Genomic DNA, 19031 nt, shown 5'->3' with positions numbered 1-19031 from the left:
CCTCAGATGTGCTGGTGGCCAGCTAGGCAGCTCGGACAGGCCATTGTGAGTACGATTGAGATAGGGTTGAAGTTAACCTCTCGCCTTTGAAACTGGCGCTGAGCTCAGATAGAGAAAGACCTGCTCTTTCTAAAGGACAGTAGCTCACTGCTGGGACAGGGAATATATCCGGGTTTCTCTGTCATTGAGAAAGGCTCCATTACTTCATCTCCAAAACTAATCTTGAGCTTAGATTGGGGAAGACCTGCTCTTTCTGAAAGATAACAGCTCAGGGTTAGGGTAAAGGATCCCAGGATTTTTCTACCGTTGGGGAAAAGTTAACTCGATAACTGAAGGAAAAAGGAAAGAAAGAACATCTATATGGTTTCTCAAATTGACTGTGTTTGTAGCTCCATCAAGCTGTGCCAAGTCTGCCAAGGACTTTGTAAAATAAATGTTCTGTTGATGTTCAAATCTGGACTGGCCTCAGTTGCTGAGAATCTTGAGCTTCTAAGAAAGGCACCCGTGGTTCATCCAGATAAAGAGAGAAGCACATCTTAGTTGTAACTTCATAGTGTCTGGGTGTGACGGCACAGAGGTGCCAGAGAAGGGAACTAAAGAGATGAGAATTGAGGCATGCATTTGAGAAAAGAGCCTGAGGTGTGCATGCATGCTCAAGGCGATTACCCTAAAATGGAGCTGCGTCTCGGTTTTGGTGTGTGGCACTTTTCCATTTGTTCACCCAGCAGGGCGATTTGGCCAAATAAACCTGTTGCATGATCTCCTTGCTTCTAGTGTTTGACTGGATACAAGCACCCTGGAGGTTTTTGGGGCCAAAAAAGAGAAGAGGGACACAGCAGCGTTCCTTAGCATTCATATAATCCTAGAGTTGGAAGTGACCTTGTGGGCCATCTAGTCCAACCTGCTGCCAAGAAGCAGGAATATTGCATTCAAAGCACCCCCGACAGATGGCCAGATTTCTCCTGATCGACGGTCACCTTAATAGGATCCCACTTTGTAAGCTTTTATTATTTAGTTTCAGGGGGGCCTCCATTAAGCTCAACCAGGGGGCCACCCCATCTGGCGGCCCCCCAAGATGTGGAGGTGGAGGTGGTAGACGGACTGGGCCCCATGCTTCCCGTCGTTGATCACTGCAAGAGAAGAATAAAAGGTGGGTGAGGCTGTATCAGTACCTCTTTCAGATATGGGCCACTTTTGGCCCTCCCTCCAGGTGTTTTGGACTCCAACTCCAACTCCCACAATTCCTAATAGCCTACTACAGCTCCCAGAAGCCCCCAGCCTGCATTATATATTCCCTGATTCTGACACACTAAACACATAACCTTTTGGCCAAGGAACTGTTTTTAAAACATGTACCATGATTGTAATGTTGTTTGGTGTTTGTTGTTGATTTATTTTATTGTGTGCTTTTAATCTGTATTTTTGAGTTTGTCCCTTGTAAGCCACCCTGAGTCCCTTTGGAGAGAGGATGACAGGGTATTAAAAAGAAGTTGCTGTTGTTATTGTTTATTATTATTATTATTATTATTATTATTATTATTATTATTTGCTGTAATCCGCTCTGAGTCCCCTCTGTGTTCTATTCTCTTGTCCCAGTGATAGTCACATTGCCCCAGAGACAGAGATGAGCCAGAAATGAAAGGAGAAGCCTTTGCCTTTGTATTTGTGTCTCATTGTATTTCACTGTTACAAGGCACTGAAAGTTTATCTGTGTCTGTTTATATGCTGTAATCCACTGTGAGTATCCCCAGGAAGAAGGGAGGAATATAAAGTGTTGTTGTTATTGTTGTTGTTGTTATTATTATTATTATTATTATTATATTATAATATAATAATAATATTATTAATATTATTAATATTATATTATAAATTATTATTTGCTGTAAACTGCTCTGAGTCCCCTCAGGAAGAAGGACGGAATATAAATAAAGTGTTCTATTATCTTGTCCCAGTGATAGTTACACTGCCTCAGAGCCGGAGATGTGCCGGAAATGAAAGGAGAAGCCTTTGCCTTTGTATTTGTGTCTCATTGTATTTCACTGTTACAAGGCACTGAACGTTTATCTGTGTCTGTTTATATGCTGTAATCCACTGTGAGTATCCCCAGGAAGAAGGGAGGAATATAAAGTGTTGTTGTTGTTGTTGTTGTTGTTGTTGTTGTTGTTGTTGTTATTATTATTATTATTATTATTATTATTATTTGCTGTAAAGTAAACTGCTCTGAGTCCCCTCAAGAAGAAGGGAGGAATATAAATAAAGTGTTCTATTCTCTTGTCCCAGTAATAGTTACACTGCTGCAGAGCCAGAGATGAGCCGGAAGTGAAAGGAGAAGCCTTTGCCTTTGTATTTGTGTCTCATTGTATTTCACTGTTACAAGGCACTGAATGTTTATCTGTGTCTGTTTATATTCTATAATCTGCTCTGAGTCCCCTCAGGAAGAAGGGAGGAATATAAATAAAGTGTTGTTGTTGTTGTTGTTGTTGTTGTTGTTGTTGTTGTTATTATTATTATTATTATTATTATTATTATTATTATTATATGCTGTTATCCGCTCTGAGTCCCTTCGGGGAGAAGGGCTGAATATTAATACTGTTGTTCTATTATTATCATGTCCCAGTGATAGTTACACTGACTCAGAGCCGGAGATGAGCCTGAAATGAAAGGAGAAGCCTTTGCCTTTGCGTCTTATTTTATTTCACTGTTACAAGGCACTGAATGTTTATCTGTGTCTGTTTATATACCATAATCCGCTCTGAGTCCCCTCGGGAAGAAGGGGGGAATATAAATAAAGTGTTCTATTCTCTTGTCCCAGTGATAGTTACACTGCCCCAGAGCTGGAGATGAGCCAGAAATGAAAGGAGAAGCCTTTGCCTTTGTGTCTCATTGTATTTCACTGTTATAAGGCATTGAATGTTTATCTGTGTCTGTTTATATGCTGTAATCTGCTCAGGAAGAAGGGAGGAATATAAATAAAGTGTTGTTGTTGTTATTATTATTATTATTATTATTATTATTATTATTTCCTACTCACCCACACGGTAGCCCTCGGAAAGACCCTCGGCCTTGGCCACCTGGCTGGCCACCAGCAGCAAGTGACCCAGGAGCTGAAATCATAAACGGGGAGAAGCAGATGGAGGTGAAACATCAGGAGAAAGTGCTGCTAGAACACATTGGCCATACAGTCCAGAAGCCACACAACACCCCAGTGATTCCAGCAGTGAAAGCCTTCAACAATACTTCGACAATTGTGTTTGTGTGACCTTTCGGCTGACCCTCACCTGGGTGTCCGCTTCTTCCGCTTGGCTGAGGCGGGGGATGGGCTTCCTGGGGATCACCAGCACGTGGACGGGAGCCTGCGGGGACACGTCCCGGAAGGCCACGCACTGTGGAAATACAGGACCGTGCATTGGAAGGGGCACCAAAAGGCCATCCGGCCCACCCTGAATTGTGGGAGTCCAAAACACCTGGACTGGTCTAGCCTTGGCACTAAAAACAGGGTCATCGGTCAGTGTGAATGCACCCCCGATCCCACCTTTTCATCCTGGTAGACGAATTTGGCTGGGATGGAGCCGTCCAGGATGCGGCTGAAGATGGTCTTCTGACCAGTGGAGGCCTCCTGCTCCTTGGCTGATCGCTGGGCCTTGTCCACCTCTCCGTCCGGGTCACGGGGGGTCACCGCAAGGCCCCTCTGCCACGAGACACAACACAAACCAGTTCAGTCCCATAATGACCCCCCTCCCCAATAAATACCACTGGGACATGGGGGACAGAAATGGGGGGAGCCTCCGTTCTCTGGAGGTTTTTGAGCAGAGGCTGGGTGGTCACCTGCCGAGGGGGCTTGAATGGTGTCATCCTTCCTGGCAGAAAGAAGGGGGTTGGACTGCATCATCTCTGGGAGACCCTCCAGCACTAGGATTCTATGTATTTTAACTATGTTGCGCTCTGACTTGAGCCCTAAGGGGAGGCGGGAATACATAAAATAATAATTTTAAAATATAATAATGGAAAATAGTAATAGTGGAATATAATAGTTATAATTATAATGGAAAATAATAACAGCAGATAATAATGGTGATAATAATAATAATGGGAAATAATAATAGAATATAATAATAATGGAAAATAATAATAGAATATAATAGTAATAATAATGGAAAATAATAATTGCAGAATATAATAATAATAATAATAATGTAATAAAAATAATGGAAAATAATAATAGCAGAATATAATAATAATAATGGAAAATAAATAATAATAATAATAATAATAATAATAATAATAAATAATGGAAAATATAATAATAATAATAATGGAAAATAATAATAGCAGAATATAATAATAATAATATTAGAAAATAATTAACACAGAATATAATAATAATAATAATAATAATAATAATGGAAAATAATAATAGCAGAATATAATAATAATTGAAAATAATAATAGACTATAATAATAATTGAAAATAATAATAGAATAATAATAATAATGCCAGCAAATATGGAAAACACAAGAATGGCCATCAGACTGGAAAAAATCAACTTATATCCCCATACCAAAAAAGGGAAATGCGAAAGACTGCTCCAACTTCCGTACAGTGGCCCTTATTTCTCATGCCAGGAAGGGAATGCTCAAGATCCTGCAAGGAAGAAGACTCCAGCAAGACATGGAGCGAGAGTTGCCAGATGTTCAAGCTGGGTTTAGAAAAGGCAGAGGAACCAGAGACCAGATTGCCAATATCCGGATGCTGGAGAATGGAGAAAGGCCGGAAGTTCCAGAAAAACATCTATTTCTGCTTCATTGACTACTCTAAAGCCTTTGACTGTGTGGATCATCATAAATTGTGGCAAGTTCTTGGTGGGATGGGCATCCCAAGCCCCCTTCCCTCTCTCCTGAGGAATCTGTGCAAGGACCAAGGAGCCACAGTCAGAACTGACCACGGAACAGGAGACGGGTTCAAGATTGGGAAAGGTGTACGGCAAGGCTGCATCCTCTCACCCAACCTCTTTAACGTGTATGCAGAACACATCATGCGAGGATGTGCGGGGCTCGAGGAATGCAAAGCTGGGGTGAAAATGGCTGGAAGGAACATTCACAACCTCAGATATGCAGATGACACCACTCTGATGGCCGAAAGCAAGGAGGAGCTGAGGAGCCTTCTAATCAAGGTGAAAGAAGAAAGCGCAAAAGCCGGGTTGCAGCTAAACCTCAAAAAACCCAAGATGATGGCAACAAGAATGATTGACAACTGGGAAATAGAGGGAGAAGATGTGGAGGCCGTGACAGACTTTGTATTTCTAGGTGCAAAGATGACTGCAGATGCAGACTGTGGCCAGGAAATCAGAAGACGCTTCCTTCTTGGGAGGAGAGCAATGTCCAGTCTCGATAAAATAGTCAAGAGTAGAGACATCAGACTGGCAACCAAGATCCATTGCCTAGTCCAAGCCATGGTCTTCCCTGGAGTCACCTACGGATGTGAGAGCTGGACCTGAGGGAAGGCTGAGTGAAGGAAGAGAGATGCTTTTGAGCTGTGGTGTTGGAGGAAAGTGCTGAGAGTGCCTTGGACTGCGAGAAGAAGATCCAACCAGTCCATCCTCCAGGAAATAAAGCCCGACTGCTCACTGGAGGGAAGGAGACGAGAGGGAAAGATGAAGTACTTTGGCCACATCATGAGGAGACAGGAAAGCCTAGAGAAGACAATTATGCTGGGGAAAGTGGAAGGCAAAAGGAAAAGGGGCCAACCAAGGGCAAGATGGATGGAGAGCATCCTTGAAGTGACTGGACTGACCTTGAAGGAATTGGGGGTGGTGACGGCCGACAGGGAGCTCTGGTGTGGGCTGGTCCGTGAGGTCACAAAGATCGGGGACGATTGAACGAATGAACAACAACAATAATGATAATGGAAAATAATAATAATAATAGCAGACAATAATAATAATAATAATAATAATAATAGGAGAGGCAGGTAATAAACAAACAAGAAATAATAATAATAATAATAATAATGGAATCTAATAATGATAATGGAAAATAATAATAATAATAGCAGACAATAATAATAATAATAATAATAATAATAGGAGAGGCAGGTAATAAACAAACAAGAAATAATAATAATAATAATAATAATAATGGAATCTAATAATGATAATGGAAAATAATAATAATAATAGCAGACAATAATAATAATAATAATAATAGGAGAGGCAGGTAATAAACAAACAAGAAATAATAATAATAATAATAATAATAATAATGGAATCTAATAATGATAATGGAAAATAATAATAATAATAGCAGACAATAATAATAATAATAATAATAATAATGGAAAATAATAATAATAATAGCAGACAATAATAATAATAATAATAATAGGAGAGGCAGGTAATAAACAAGAAATAATAATAATAATAATAATAATGATAATGGAAAATAATAATAATAATAGCAGACAATAATAATAATAATAATAATAGGAGAGGCAGGTAATAAACAAGAAATAATAATAATAATAATAATGATAATGGAAAATAATAATAATAATAGCAGACAATAATAATAATAATAATAATAGGAGAGGCAGGTAATAAACAAGAAATAATAATAATAATAATAATAATAATAATAGGAGAGGCAGGTAATAAACAAACAAGAAATAATAATAATAATAATAATAATGGAAAATAATAATAATAATAATAGCAGACAATAATAATAATAATAATAGGATAGGCAGGTAATAAACAAACAAGAAATAATAATAATAATAATAATAATGGAATCTAATAATAATGGAAAATAATAATAATAATAGCAGACAATAATAATAATAATAATAATAATAGGAGAGGCAGGTAATAAACAAACAAGAAATAATAATAATAATAATGGAATCTAATAATGATAATGGAAAATAATAATAATAATAGCAGACAATAATAATAATAATAATAATAATAATAATAATAATAATAGGACAGGCAGGTAATAAACAAACAAGAAATAATAATAATAATAATAATAATAATAATAATGGAATCTAATAATGATAATGGAAAATAATAATAATAATAATAATAGCAGACAATAATAATAATAATAATAATAATAATAGGACAGGCAGGTAATAAACAAACAAGAAATAATAATAATAATAATGGAATCTAATAATGATAATGGAAAATAATAATAATAATAATAGCAGACAATAATAATAATAATAATAGGAGAGGCAGGCAATAAACAAACAAGAAATAATAATAATAATAATAATAATAATAATGGAATCTAATAATGATAATGGAAAATAATAATAATAGCAGACAATAATAATAATAATAATAATAATAATAGGAGAGGCAGGTAATAAACAAACAAGAAATAATAATAATAATAATAATGGAATCTAATAATGATAATGGAAAATAATAATAATAATAGCAGACAATAATAATAATAATAATAATAGGAGAGGCAGGTAACAAACAAACAAGAAATAATAATAATAATAATGGAATCTAATAATGATAATGGAAAATAATAATAATAATAGCAGACAATAATAATAATAATAATAATAATAATAGGAGAGGCAGGTAATAAACAAACAAGAAATAATAATAGTAATAATAATGGAATCTAATAATGATAATGGAAAATAATAATAATAATAGCAGACAATAATAATAATAATAATGGAAAATAATAATAGCAGAATATAATAATAATAATAATAATAATAATAATAATAATAATAATGGAATCTAATAATGATAATGGAAGATAATAATAATAGCAGACAATAATAAGAAGAAGAAGAAGAATGGAAAATAATAATAGCAGAATATAATAATAATAATAATAATAATAATGGAATCTAATAATGATAATGGAAAATAATAATAATAATAGCAGACAATAATAATAATAATAATGGAAAATAATAATAGCAGAATATAATAATAATAATGGAATCTAATAATGATAATGGAAAATAATAATAATAATAGCAGACAATAATAATAATAATAATAATAATAATGGAAAATAATAATAGCAGAATATAATAATAATAATAATAATAATGGAATCTAATAATGATAATGGAAAATAATAATAATAATAGCAGACAATAATAATAATAATAACAATATTTTTAACTATATTTATTTATTAGCTGCCCAAAGGAGAGGCAGGTAATAAATAAATTAATAATAATAATATTAAATAATAACAATAACAGAACTGCAGGGCAGGGAAGGGCAGTGAGGCAGGAAGGGGCGTGGCCTCTCCCTCTAGCTCCGCCCCCCTCCGTGGCCCCGCCCCTTTCGGGCCTGGAACCCGGAAGTCGCCTTTTATCCGTCGCTCGCTCACTGACTCACCGTGACCGGAAGCGTGGCGCGCCTCCCTCCGGCGCGGGAGAGGAGCGGGAGCAACAGCGCCCCCAGCAGGCCCCCGCGGAACGCCACCCTCGCCGCCGACGCCATGCCGGACACGCCCACCTCTCCCTTTGGCCACGCCCACCACCCCTTTGCTTGACACGCCCTTCGCGCATGCGCGGACTTGGCAGCAGCTCGCCCCCTGGTGGCCGCGGGTGGAAGTGCCGAGCTGGCGCCCTGGGATTGGAAGAGAAGGAAGCCCCGCCCACATTTATGTAGATTTGAAAGAACATGCATGCTCAGCCTGCATTGCAGGGAGTTTCTTTTTCATGGGCATCTTTTGCAATTTTGCAATTGCAGGGGAGCTTGGGGAAGAGTTCCTCCTCCTCCTCCTCCTCTCCATGCACAGGCACATGTTCTGCAGCAGGCAGGGGCCAAATGGGGCCTTGCAGGGGTTTTGGACTACAACTCCCACAATTCCTAACAGTGATGGTCACTCCTTGTGTTGTGAGACATTTTGTTGCCAAATTTGGTGTGATTTCGTTCATTGGTTCTTTTGTTTTTAAGGAACTTCCTCTTCATCCTGGAAAGAAGTGACAAGTGGAGTGCCGCAGGGTTCCGTCCTGGGCCCGGTCCTGTTCAACATCTTTATTAACGACTTAGATGAAGGGCTAGAAGGCAGGATCATCAAGTTTGCAGACGACACCAAATTGGGAGGGATAGCCAATAGTCCAGAGGACAGGAGCAGGATTCAAAACCATCTTGACAGATTAGAGAGATGATGGGCCAAAATTAACAAAATGAAGTTCAACAGTGACAAATGCAAGATACTCCACTTTGGCAGAAAAAACGAAATGCAAAGATACAGAATGGGGGACAATGCCTGGCTCGAGAGCAGTACGTGTGAAAAAGATCTTGGAGTCCTCGTGGACAACAAGTTAAACATGAGCCAGGAATGTGATGTGGCGGCAAAAAAAGCCAATGGGATTTTGGCCTGCATCAATAGGAGCATAGTGTCTAGATCTAAGGAAGTAATGCTACCCCTCTATTCCGCTTTGGTTAGACCACTTTACCTGGAATATTGTGTCCAATTCTGGGCACCACAATTCAAGAGAGATATTGACAAGCTGGAATGTGTCCAGAGGAGGGAGACTAAAATGATCAAGGGTCTGGAGAACAAGCCCTATGAGGAGTGGCTTAGGGAACTGGGCATGTTTAGCCTGAAGAAGAGAAGGCTGAGAGGAGATATGATGAGAGCCATGTATAAATATGTGAGAGGAAGCCACAGGGAGGAGGAGGGAGCAAGCTTGTTTTCTGCTTCCCTGGAGACTAGGACGCAATGGAACAATGGCTTCAAACTACAAGAGAGGAGATTCCATCTGAACATGAGGAAGAACTTCCTGACTGTGAGAGCCGTTCAGCAGTGGAACTCTCTGCCCTGGAGTGTGGTGGAGGCTCCTTCTTTGGAGGCTTTTAAACAGAGGCTGGATGGCCATCTGTCAGGGGTGATTTGAATGCAATATTCCTGCTTCTTGGCAGAATGAGGTTGGACTGGATGGCCCAGGAGGTCTCTTCCAACTCTTTGATTCTATGATTCTAACTCATTACGCACAGAGCATTTTTAGATAACAATAATAATAATAATAATAATAATAATAATAAACAACTCCCCTGTCCTTTACAAGCAAACTCTTATGCTATTGGACAATAAAAATATATATAACATTGTTTTATTGCAAAGTGGCAAGTACAGCTGATATACAAGTAATGCCAAACATTTTCAAATATAGTTAACATTAGCTTCTTAAAACAACCTGAGATTGTCAGCCCTTGATCGAGGTGCGAGAGGAGGAAGGGGGCTCAAGCTGAGATTGGGGGGGGGGGAGGCATGCAACAGCTTGACCCCTTGCTGACCCTTTACCTCCTGCAACCCCACTTTGCAATTTCTACCATCATCAAATGGAATATCTCCCCGCCCCTTCCCTGTGGTCTTTTCTGTTCTGTGGTTGGGGATACTGGGAGCTGCAGTCTAGCAAGGCCAGGGGAAGAGAAGTTTGGTTGCATGGCTTTGGTGCCTTCTGGGGAATGAGGGTGTAGTGAACTCATACCTTGTCTTTGTAGGCCGCAGCCTGGAAGTCAGTGAGCTGGCCTCCATGTTGGGAAGGCAGCTCAGGATGGCAGACATGATGGTATAGGCAGAGAGGCAAGGGGAGGAGTCAGCTAACTCCTGATTGGTTCAGACCCCAAGGGGAGGAGTTGAAGGAGAGTGTAAATAGGCTGTCATTTCTGACAGAAGAGAGAGAAGGATTTGATCTAGGAGAGAAAGGGTTAGGATTTCAGACAGGGAGAAGAGAGTTTCTGAGTGAGCTAGGAATTAGCCTGTTAGGGAATAATAAAAGAGCAAGTGCTTCTGTATAGTGCGACTAGGGCAGTCGAAGTGAAGGCTTGTTTACTTGTATTAGGACAGAATACAAATGGGTTTATTTCCCTAAAGTTCAGAGTAGTCCAGGGGAAACCTCGATACTCTGGAAGGCAGCCAGGGGCAGCTGGTCAAAGAGTCGTACTTTTACCTATCACAGGATAGTGTGAAGAAAGTAGCTCATGTTAAGGAAAAGTTACTCCTTCTAAAGAAACCATTTGCTTCATAAGTCTGTGCTTCAGAAACAAATTACGCGTATGTACCTCTCAGTAGTCAGTTGTTTGCTCCAAATACTTCAATAAACCTGTTCTCTCGTTTACTGTTAATCTGCCTCAGCCTTGTTCCATCATATAAGGTTAGATCCAGTCAGCCTCCACATCTCTACAGTTCAGTCACCAGAAAGGGAACCAAAAGGAAGAGCCGGTGTATAGGGACATTTTACCTCAAGTACAACAACAAGACAATTCCTCAAACTGTAATTTGGGGTGGTGGCAGCAAACCTACCATTACACACACACTGTTCTCTCTCATCACCTGTAATCCCCTCGTATATAATAGGGCTGGGCGGTTTCGTTAATTCGTTAAAAATTCGTTATTTTTTTTGTTAACAAAGCAATAACGAATCATTCTGGAGCAACTTAAAAACGAAACGAATTTTTCAATTCGTTTCGTAAATGCTTCGTATTTCGTTATGTATTCGTTTCGTTATTGGTTTGAGGTCGTTTCGTTATTATTTCCGCATGTCTGGGGCAAGTTTTATAGTTGTTTTTTGTTTAATTAGTGAAAAAAAATTATAATATCACACCAACAGAGGGAGAGAGAAGCTTCAGAAGTTTTTTTAGCGTATTGCGCGATTGCGGCCGCCATTAACGAATTGATTCGTTATTGTTTCGTTATTGTTTTGTAATTTTTTTTACCATTTATGAAATTTCGTAAATATCGAACTTTTTTAAAGGAAAATTTCGGAATTCTTTTCAATATTGAAACGCAAAAAACCCCAAAAAACGAATCGATTTTAGAAACAAATTTTTCCGTTGTTACCCAGGCCTAGTATATAATGTTACAGTGGTGGCAGCGGTGGGATTGAAAAGAAAGTTTCCCCCCCTGTCACGTGCAATATAAAACCCTTATTTTCTTTACAGAAGGCTCATTGGAAAGGAGACCAAGGGCGCATCTCTACTGCAGAATGAATGCATACATTTTGACAGCCTTTGTCTCTAGGTACTTGAATAGCTTAATGGTGTAACATTAGAAAATGTGGACCATTTCCGCTCCTTTGGCAGCCGCCTCTCCACCAACATTGACACTGAAATACAACACCGTCTGAGCTTTGTGACTACAGCTTTTTTCCAAGTGAAGCAGAGAGTGTTTGAGGATTGGGACATCCGTAGGGAGACCAAGGGGCTTGTTTATAAAGATATTGTCCTCCCAACCCTGCTATATGCCTGCAAGACGTGGACTGTCTACAGACGTCAACAGTGAGATGGAAATTCAACACCACCTGAGCTCTGCAAGTGCGGCTTTTTTCCAAATGAAGCAGAGAGTGTTTGAGGACTGGGACATCCATACGGAGACCAAGGTGCTTGTTTACAAGGCTATTGTCCTCCCAACCCTGATATATGCCTGCAAAACGTGGACTGTCTACAGACGTCAACAGTGAGATGGAAATTCAACACCACCTGAGCTCTGCAAGTGCGGCTTTTTTCCAAATGAAGCAGAGAGTGTTTGAGGACCGGGACATCCATAGGGAGACAGACCAAGGGGCTTGATTACAAGGCGTTTGATTTATTAAAATATTCCCACCCAAGTAACGAAGGTGGAGGCATTACTTTTCTTTCAACCCTCGTATACAGAGTTTGTAAGTCCAATGTCATTCTTTGCGCAAAAGTTCTGATAGACCCTCTCACGCTGAAAATTGTGAACCTGGTATAAAAAGTATTCATGGCAGTTATAAACATGTTCCCATCGGAACCCCGTGCGCTCCCCCTTCTTCCAGTAGGAAGCCCACTCCCCCTTGTTTTCTCACGGGTGGGGGGTCCCCTCAGAACCCCATGCGCGCCTTCTTCTTGGCCCGCTGTGAGGAGGAGGAGCCCTGGGAGCAGGTGGTCCCCCGGGAAGCCTGGCTGAGGGGCAGCCCTGGGGGGTCCGCTTGGGGGTCTTGCGTGATTGCCGCCGCGTCCCCCTCCCCCTCCTCCTCCTTCTGGGGGTCCCAGAGGGCCAGGTACTGCCGGAGGGTGCGCCTCCTCTCCCGCGGGATACCCTTGGCGCTCAGCGTCTGGGAGGAGAGCAGCCCCCCGAGGGGGTCCTCCGTCTCCGTCTCGGCCTCTTGGGAAGGGAGAGGGGGGCTCTCCGTCCTTTTTGGGGCAGGGGTCCGCCTCGGCCGGGGTCTGCTGGCCCCACAAGAGGAGTCACTGAACTCGGAGGGGCCGCTGGTGGAGGAGACGAAGCTCCCGGAGAGGCTGGCGGGGCCCCGGGCCCTCTTGGCCCGCCGACGCCTCTCCCGCAAGTCCCGGCGCTTCTGGTGGAGGTTGCGGCCCAGCTTGTCCTGCCACCAGCCCCCCCAGCCGCCCCCCCAGGAGGCCTCCATCCGCTCGCTGAGCTCGTCCAGGTCCTTGAGGGGGATCTCCGGTGGGGGCAGAGGCGGGGAGGGGCCCCCGTCCCCCAGGGGCCCCAGCAGGCCCCTCTCCTCCATGGCGCGGCGCAGGTGCCGGCGGGCCTCCTTGCAGCGGGCCTCGTCCCGCCCCTCCTGCAACTCCCCCCGCTTGAAGAGGAAGGCCTGGCTGAGCGTGGACGGGGTGGGGGGTCTCCCCTGCGCGTCCCAAGGCAGACCCTCCCAGGCCGCCAGGAAGGCCTTCAGCCAGCGCACGTACGGGGGGTCCCCTTCCGAGACAGGGACACCCTTCTCTCCCTCTTCCGCGTCCAGGTGCTTCTCTTGTCGCCCCTCTTCTTCCTCCTCCTCCTCCTCCTCTTCCTCCTCCTGGCAAAGCATCGGGTGGAAGAAGAGGTCGCCCGCCTCGGAGAGATGGAAGACCACAAGGGACCGGTGGTGGTGGCCCCCCGGGACAAGGGCAGCCGCGATGCCTGCAAAAGAGGGGCAGGGGAAGGGAAAAGCGGGCAGGGGTCACCCATTGGGGGCTTCGGCCTCAAGGATCACCGCTCGCCTGACTCAGGAAACTTTATTTACTACCGTCCTCTCTCACCCCAAAGGGGACTCAGAGAAGCTTACAAGTCATACCTACATACAATACATTATATCTACATACAATACATTATATGATTAGCATAGCACAACATCAGTATTATATATTGTATTATATTGTACTGTACCACAATACTACAATGTTATTGATAATACTGACTGTATTATATAATACATAATTATTATATTATTAGTATTATATTCCACTACAGTATTATTAATATTATATGTACATACAATACATTATATTCTCAGCATAGCACAGTATTAGTATTATATATCCTCCCTGTGGCTTCCTCTCACATATTTATACATGGCCCTCATCATGTCTCCTCTCAGCCTTCTCTTCCTCAGGCTAAAGAAGCCCAGCTCCTTAAGCCGCTCCTCATAGGGCGTGTTCTCCAGACCCTTGATCTGCTCCCTCCTCCCTGTGGCTTCCCCTCACATACTGATCCATGGCCCTCATCATGTCTCCTCTCAGCCTTCTCTTCTTCAGGCTAAAGAAGCCCAGCTCCTTAAGCCGCTCCTCATAGGGCTTGTCCTCCAGACCCGTGATCCTTTGAGTCGCCCTCTTTCTCTGGGCACAGTATTCCAGCTTGGGAAGTGTCCGACGCGTGATCCAATACAACAGCGAGCAGAGTGACCTTGTCTGCTGTGGACTCCTATTATTGTGTATCAAATAATAATAACCCCCCCTGTCCTTCACACCCAAACTCTTGTGCTATTGAACAAGGAATGGAAATAGAAAAACATGGCTTTATTGCAAAGCGGGAAATACAGTGGACGTGCGAATGTGGGAGTGGGAGTCCTGGGGGGAAGGCCTGCTTCGGACTCCCTTCCATTGCAAAACTAGGGCCAAACTATGTAGGGAAGGCGGAGGCATTACTTTTCATTCCACCCTCGCCTACGGAATCTGGAAGTCCAATGTCATTCTTTGTGCAAAAGTTCTGGTAGACCCTCTCTCGCTGGGTTTGAAAAGTATTCACGGCAGTTATACACATTGTCCCCATTGGAACCCCGTGCGCTCCCCCTTCTTCCAGTGGGAAGCCCACTCCCCTCGTTTTCTCACGGGTGGGGGGTCCCCTCAGAACCCCATGCGCGCCTTCTTCTTGGCCCGCTGTGAGGAGGAGGAGCCCTGGGAGCAGGTGGTCCCCCGGGAAGCCTGGCTGAGGGGCAGCCCTGGGGGGTCCGCTTGGGGGTCTTGCGTGATTGCCGCCGCGTCCCCCTCCCCCTCCTCCTCCTTCTGGGGGTCCCAGAGGGCCAGGTACTGCCGGAGGGTGCGCCTCCTCTCCCGCGGGATACCCTTGGCGCTCAGCGTCTGGGAGGAGAGCAGCCCCCCGAGGGGGTCCTCCGTCTCCGTCTCGGCCTCTTGGGAAGGGAGAGGGGGGCTCTCCGTCCTTTTTGGGGCAGGGGTCCGCCTCGGCCGGGGTCTGCTGGCCCCACAAGAGGAGTCACTGAACTCGGAGGGCCCGCTGGTGGAGGAGACGAAGCTCCCGGAGAGGCTGGCGGGGCCCCGGGCCCTCTTGGCCCGCCGACGCCTCTCCCGCAAGTCCCGGCGCTTCTGGTGGAGGTTGCGGCCCAGCTTGTCCTGCCACCAGCCCCCCCAGCCGCCCCCCCAGGAGGCCTCCATCCGCTCGCTGAGCTCGTCCAGGTCCTTGAGGGGGGGGATCTCCGGTGGGGGCAGAGGCGGGGAGGGGCCCCCGTCCCCCAGGGGCCCCAGCAGGCCCCTCTCCTCCATGGCGCGGCGCAGGTGCCGGCGGGCCTCCTTGCAGCGGGCCTCGTCCCGCCCCTCCTGCAACTCCCCCCGCTTGAAGAGGAAGGCCTGGCTGAGCGTGGACGGGGTGGGGGGTCTCCCCTGCGCGTCCCAAGGCAGACCCTCCCAGGCCGCCAGGAAGGCCTTCAGCCAGCGCACGTACGGGGGGTCCCCTTCCGAGACAGGGACACCCTTCTCTCCCTCTTCCGCGTCCAGGTGCTTCTCTTGTCGCCCCTCTTCTTCCTCCTCCTCCTCCTCCTCTTCCTCCTCCTGGCAAAGCATCGGGTGGAAGAAGAGGTCGCCCGCCTCGGAGAGATGGAAGACCACAAGGGACCGGTGGTGGTGGCCCCCCGGGACAAGGGCAGCCGCGATGCCTGCAAAAGAGGGGCAGGGGAAGGGAAAAGCGGGCAGGGGTCACCCATTGGGGGCTTCGGCCTCAAGGATCACCGCTCGCCTGACTCAGGAAACTTTATTTACTACCGTCCTCTCTCACCCCAAAGGGGACTCAGAGAAGCTTACAAGTCATACCTACATACAATACATTATATCTACATACAATACATTATATGATTAGCATAGCACAACATCAGTATTATATATTGTATTATATTGTACTGTACCACAATACTACAATGTTATTGATAATACTGACTGTATTATATAATACATAATTATTATATTATTAGTATTATATTCCACTACAGTATTATTAATATTATATGTACATACAATACATTATATTCTCAGCATAGCACAGTATTAGTATTATATATCCTCCCTGTGGCTTCCTCTCACATATTTATACATGGCCCTCATCATGTCTCCTCTCAGCCTTCTCTTCCTCAGGCTAAAGAAGCCCAGCTCCTTAAGCCGCTCCTCATAGGGCGTGTTCTCCAGACCCTTGATCTGCTCCCTCCTCCCTGTGGCTTCCCCTCACATACTGATCCATGGCCCTCATCATGTCTCCTCTCAGCCTTCTCTTCTTCAGGCTAAAGAAGCCCAGCTCCTTAAGCCGCTCCTCATAGGGCTTGTCCTCCAGACCCGTGATCCTTTGAGTCGCCCTCTTTCTCTGGGCACAGTATTCCAGCTTGGGAAGTGTCCGACGCGTGATCCAATACAACAGCGAGCAGAGTGACCTTGTCTGCTGTGGACTCCTATTATTGTGTATCAAATAATAATAACCCCCCCTGTCCTTCACACCCAAACTCTTGTGCTATTGAACAAGGAATGGAAATAGAAAAACATGGCTTTATTGCAAAGCGGGAAATACAGTGGACGTGCGAATGTGGGAGTGGGAGTCCTGGGGGGAAGGCCTGCTTCGGACTCCCTTCCATTGCAAAACTAGGGCCAAACTATGTAGGGAAGGCGGAGGCATTACTTTTCATTCCACCCTCGCCTACGGAATCTGGAAGTCCAATGTCATTCTTTGTGCAAAAGTTCTGGTAGACCCTCTCTCGCTGGGTTTGAAAAGTATTCACGGCAGTTATACACATTGTCCCCATTGGAACCCCGTGCGCTCCCCCTTCTTCCAGTGGGAAGCCCACTCCCCTCGTTTTCTCACGGGTGGGGGGTCCCCTCAGAACCCCATGCGCGCCTTCTTCTTGGCCCGCTGTGAGGAGGAGGAGCCCTGGGAGCAGGTGGTCCCCCGGGAAGCCTGGCTGAGGGGCAGCCCTGGGGGGTCCGCTTGGGGGTCTTGCGTGATTGCCGCCGCGTCCCCCTCCCCCTCCTCCTCCTTCTGGGGGTCCCAGAGGGCCAGGTACTGCCGGAGGGTGCGCCTCCTCTCCCGCGGGATACCCTTGGCGCTCAGCGTCTGGGAGGAGAGCAGCCCCCCGAGGGGGTCCTCCGTCTCCGTCTCGGCCTCTTGGGAAGGGAGAGGGGGGCTCTCCGTCCTTTTTGGGGCAGGGGTCCGCCTCGGCCGGGGTCTGCTGGCCCCACAAGAGGAGTCACTGAACTCGGAGGGCCCGCTGGTGGAGGAGACGAAGCTCCCGGAGAGGCTGGCGGGGCCCCGGGCCCTCTTGGCCCGCCGACGCCTCTCCCGCAAGTCCCGGCGCTTCTGGTGGAGGTTGCGGCCCAGCTTGTCCTGCCACCAGCCCCCCCAGCCGCCCCCCCAGGAGGCCTCCATCCGCTCGCTGAGCTCGTCCAGGTCCTTGAGGGGGATCTCCGGTGGGGGCAGAGGCGGGGAGGGGCCCCCGTCCCCCAGGGGCCCCAGCAGGCCCCTCTCCTCCATGGCGCGGCGCAGGTGCCGGCGGGCCTCCTTGCAGCGGGCCTCGTCCCGCCCCTCCTGCAACTCCCCCCGCTTGAAGAGGAAGGCCTGGCTGAGCGTGGACGGGGTGGGGGGTCTCCCCTGCGCGTCCCAAGGCAGACCCTCCCAGGCCGCCAGGAAGGCCTTCAGCCAGCGCACGTACGGGGGGTCCCCTTCCGAGACAGGGACACCCTTCTCTCCCTCTTCCGCGTCCAGGTGCTTCTCTTGTCGCCCCTCTTCTTCCTCCTCCTCCTCCTCCTCTTCCTCCTCCTGGCAAAGCATCGGGTGGAAGAAGAGGTCGCCCGCCTCGGAGAGATGGAAGACCACAAGGGACCGGTGGTGGTGGCCCCCCGGGACAAGGGCAGCCGCGATGCCTGCAAAAGAGGGGCAGGGGAAGGGAAAAGCGGGCAGGGGTCACCCATTGGGGGCTTCGGCCTCAAGGATCACCGCTCGCCTGACTCAGGAAACTTTATTTACTACCGTCCTCTCTCACCCCAAAGGGGACTCAGAGAAGCTTACAAGTCATACCTACATACAATACATTATATCTACATACAATACATTATATGATTAGCATAGCACAACATCAGTATTATATATTGTATTATATTGTACTGTACCACAATACTACAATGTTATTGATAATACTGACTGTATTATATAATACATAATTATTATATTATTAGTATTATATTCCACTACAGTATTATTAATATTATATGTACATACAATACATTATATTCTCAGCATAGCACAGTATTAGTATTATATATCCTCCCTGTGGCTTCCTCTCACATATTTATACATGGCCCTCATCATGTCTCCTCTCAGCCTTCTCTTCCTCAGGCTAAAGAAGCCCAGCTCCTTAAGCCGCTCCTCATAGGGCGTGTTCTCCAGACCCTTGATCTGCTCCCTCCTCCCTGTGGCTTCCCCTCACATACTGATCCATGGCCCTCATCATGTCTCCTCTCAGCCTTCTCTTCTTCAGGCTAAAGAAGCCCAGCTCCTTAAGCCGCTCCTCATAGGGCTTGTCC

General features: G+C 45.5%; 2 protein-coding genes across 2 annotated transcripts; both read right to left on the bottom strand.

Moving 5' to 3' along the window:
- Positions 1-989: 989 nt before the first annotated feature.
- HINT2 (histidine triad nucleotide binding protein 2) lies at positions 990-8533 on the bottom strand. The gene is made up of 5 exons (XM_060760784.2): positions 8388-8533; positions 3533-3688; positions 3279-3383; positions 3032-3104; positions 990-1130 (listed from the first exon to the last, which is right to left on the bottom strand). The coding sequence occupies exons 1-5, from the start codon at positions 8490-8492 to the stop codon at positions 1039-1041; spliced, it is 531 nt and encodes a 176-aa protein (XP_060616767.2). The 5' UTR covers positions 8493-8533; the 3' UTR covers positions 990-1038.
- A 6205-nt stretch (positions 8534-14738) lies between these two features.
- On the bottom strand, positions 14739-16398 carry LOC137096156 (TATA box-binding protein-associated factor RNA polymerase I subunit C-like). Its single transcript, XM_067464705.1, has 2 exons — positions 16376-16398; positions 14739-16129 (listed from the first exon to the last, which is right to left on the bottom strand). The coding sequence occupies exon 2, from the start codon at positions 16035-16037 to the stop codon at positions 15087-15089; it is 951 nt and encodes a 316-aa protein (XP_067320806.1). The 5' UTR covers positions 16038-16129; positions 16376-16398; the 3' UTR covers positions 14739-15086.
- Between the last annotated feature and the right edge of the window lie 2633 nt (positions 16399-19031).

This window comes from Anolis sagrei, chromosome 2, assembly GCF_037176765.1.
Source record: "Anolis sagrei isolate rAnoSag1 chromosome 2, rAnoSag1.mat, whole genome shotgun sequence".
Lineage (NCBI taxonomy): Eukaryota > Metazoa > Chordata > Lepidosauria > Squamata > Dactyloidae > Anolis > Anolis sagrei.
Note: the sequence above shows the minus strand (reverse complement) of the source record. Positions and strands in the feature narration are given on the sequence as shown.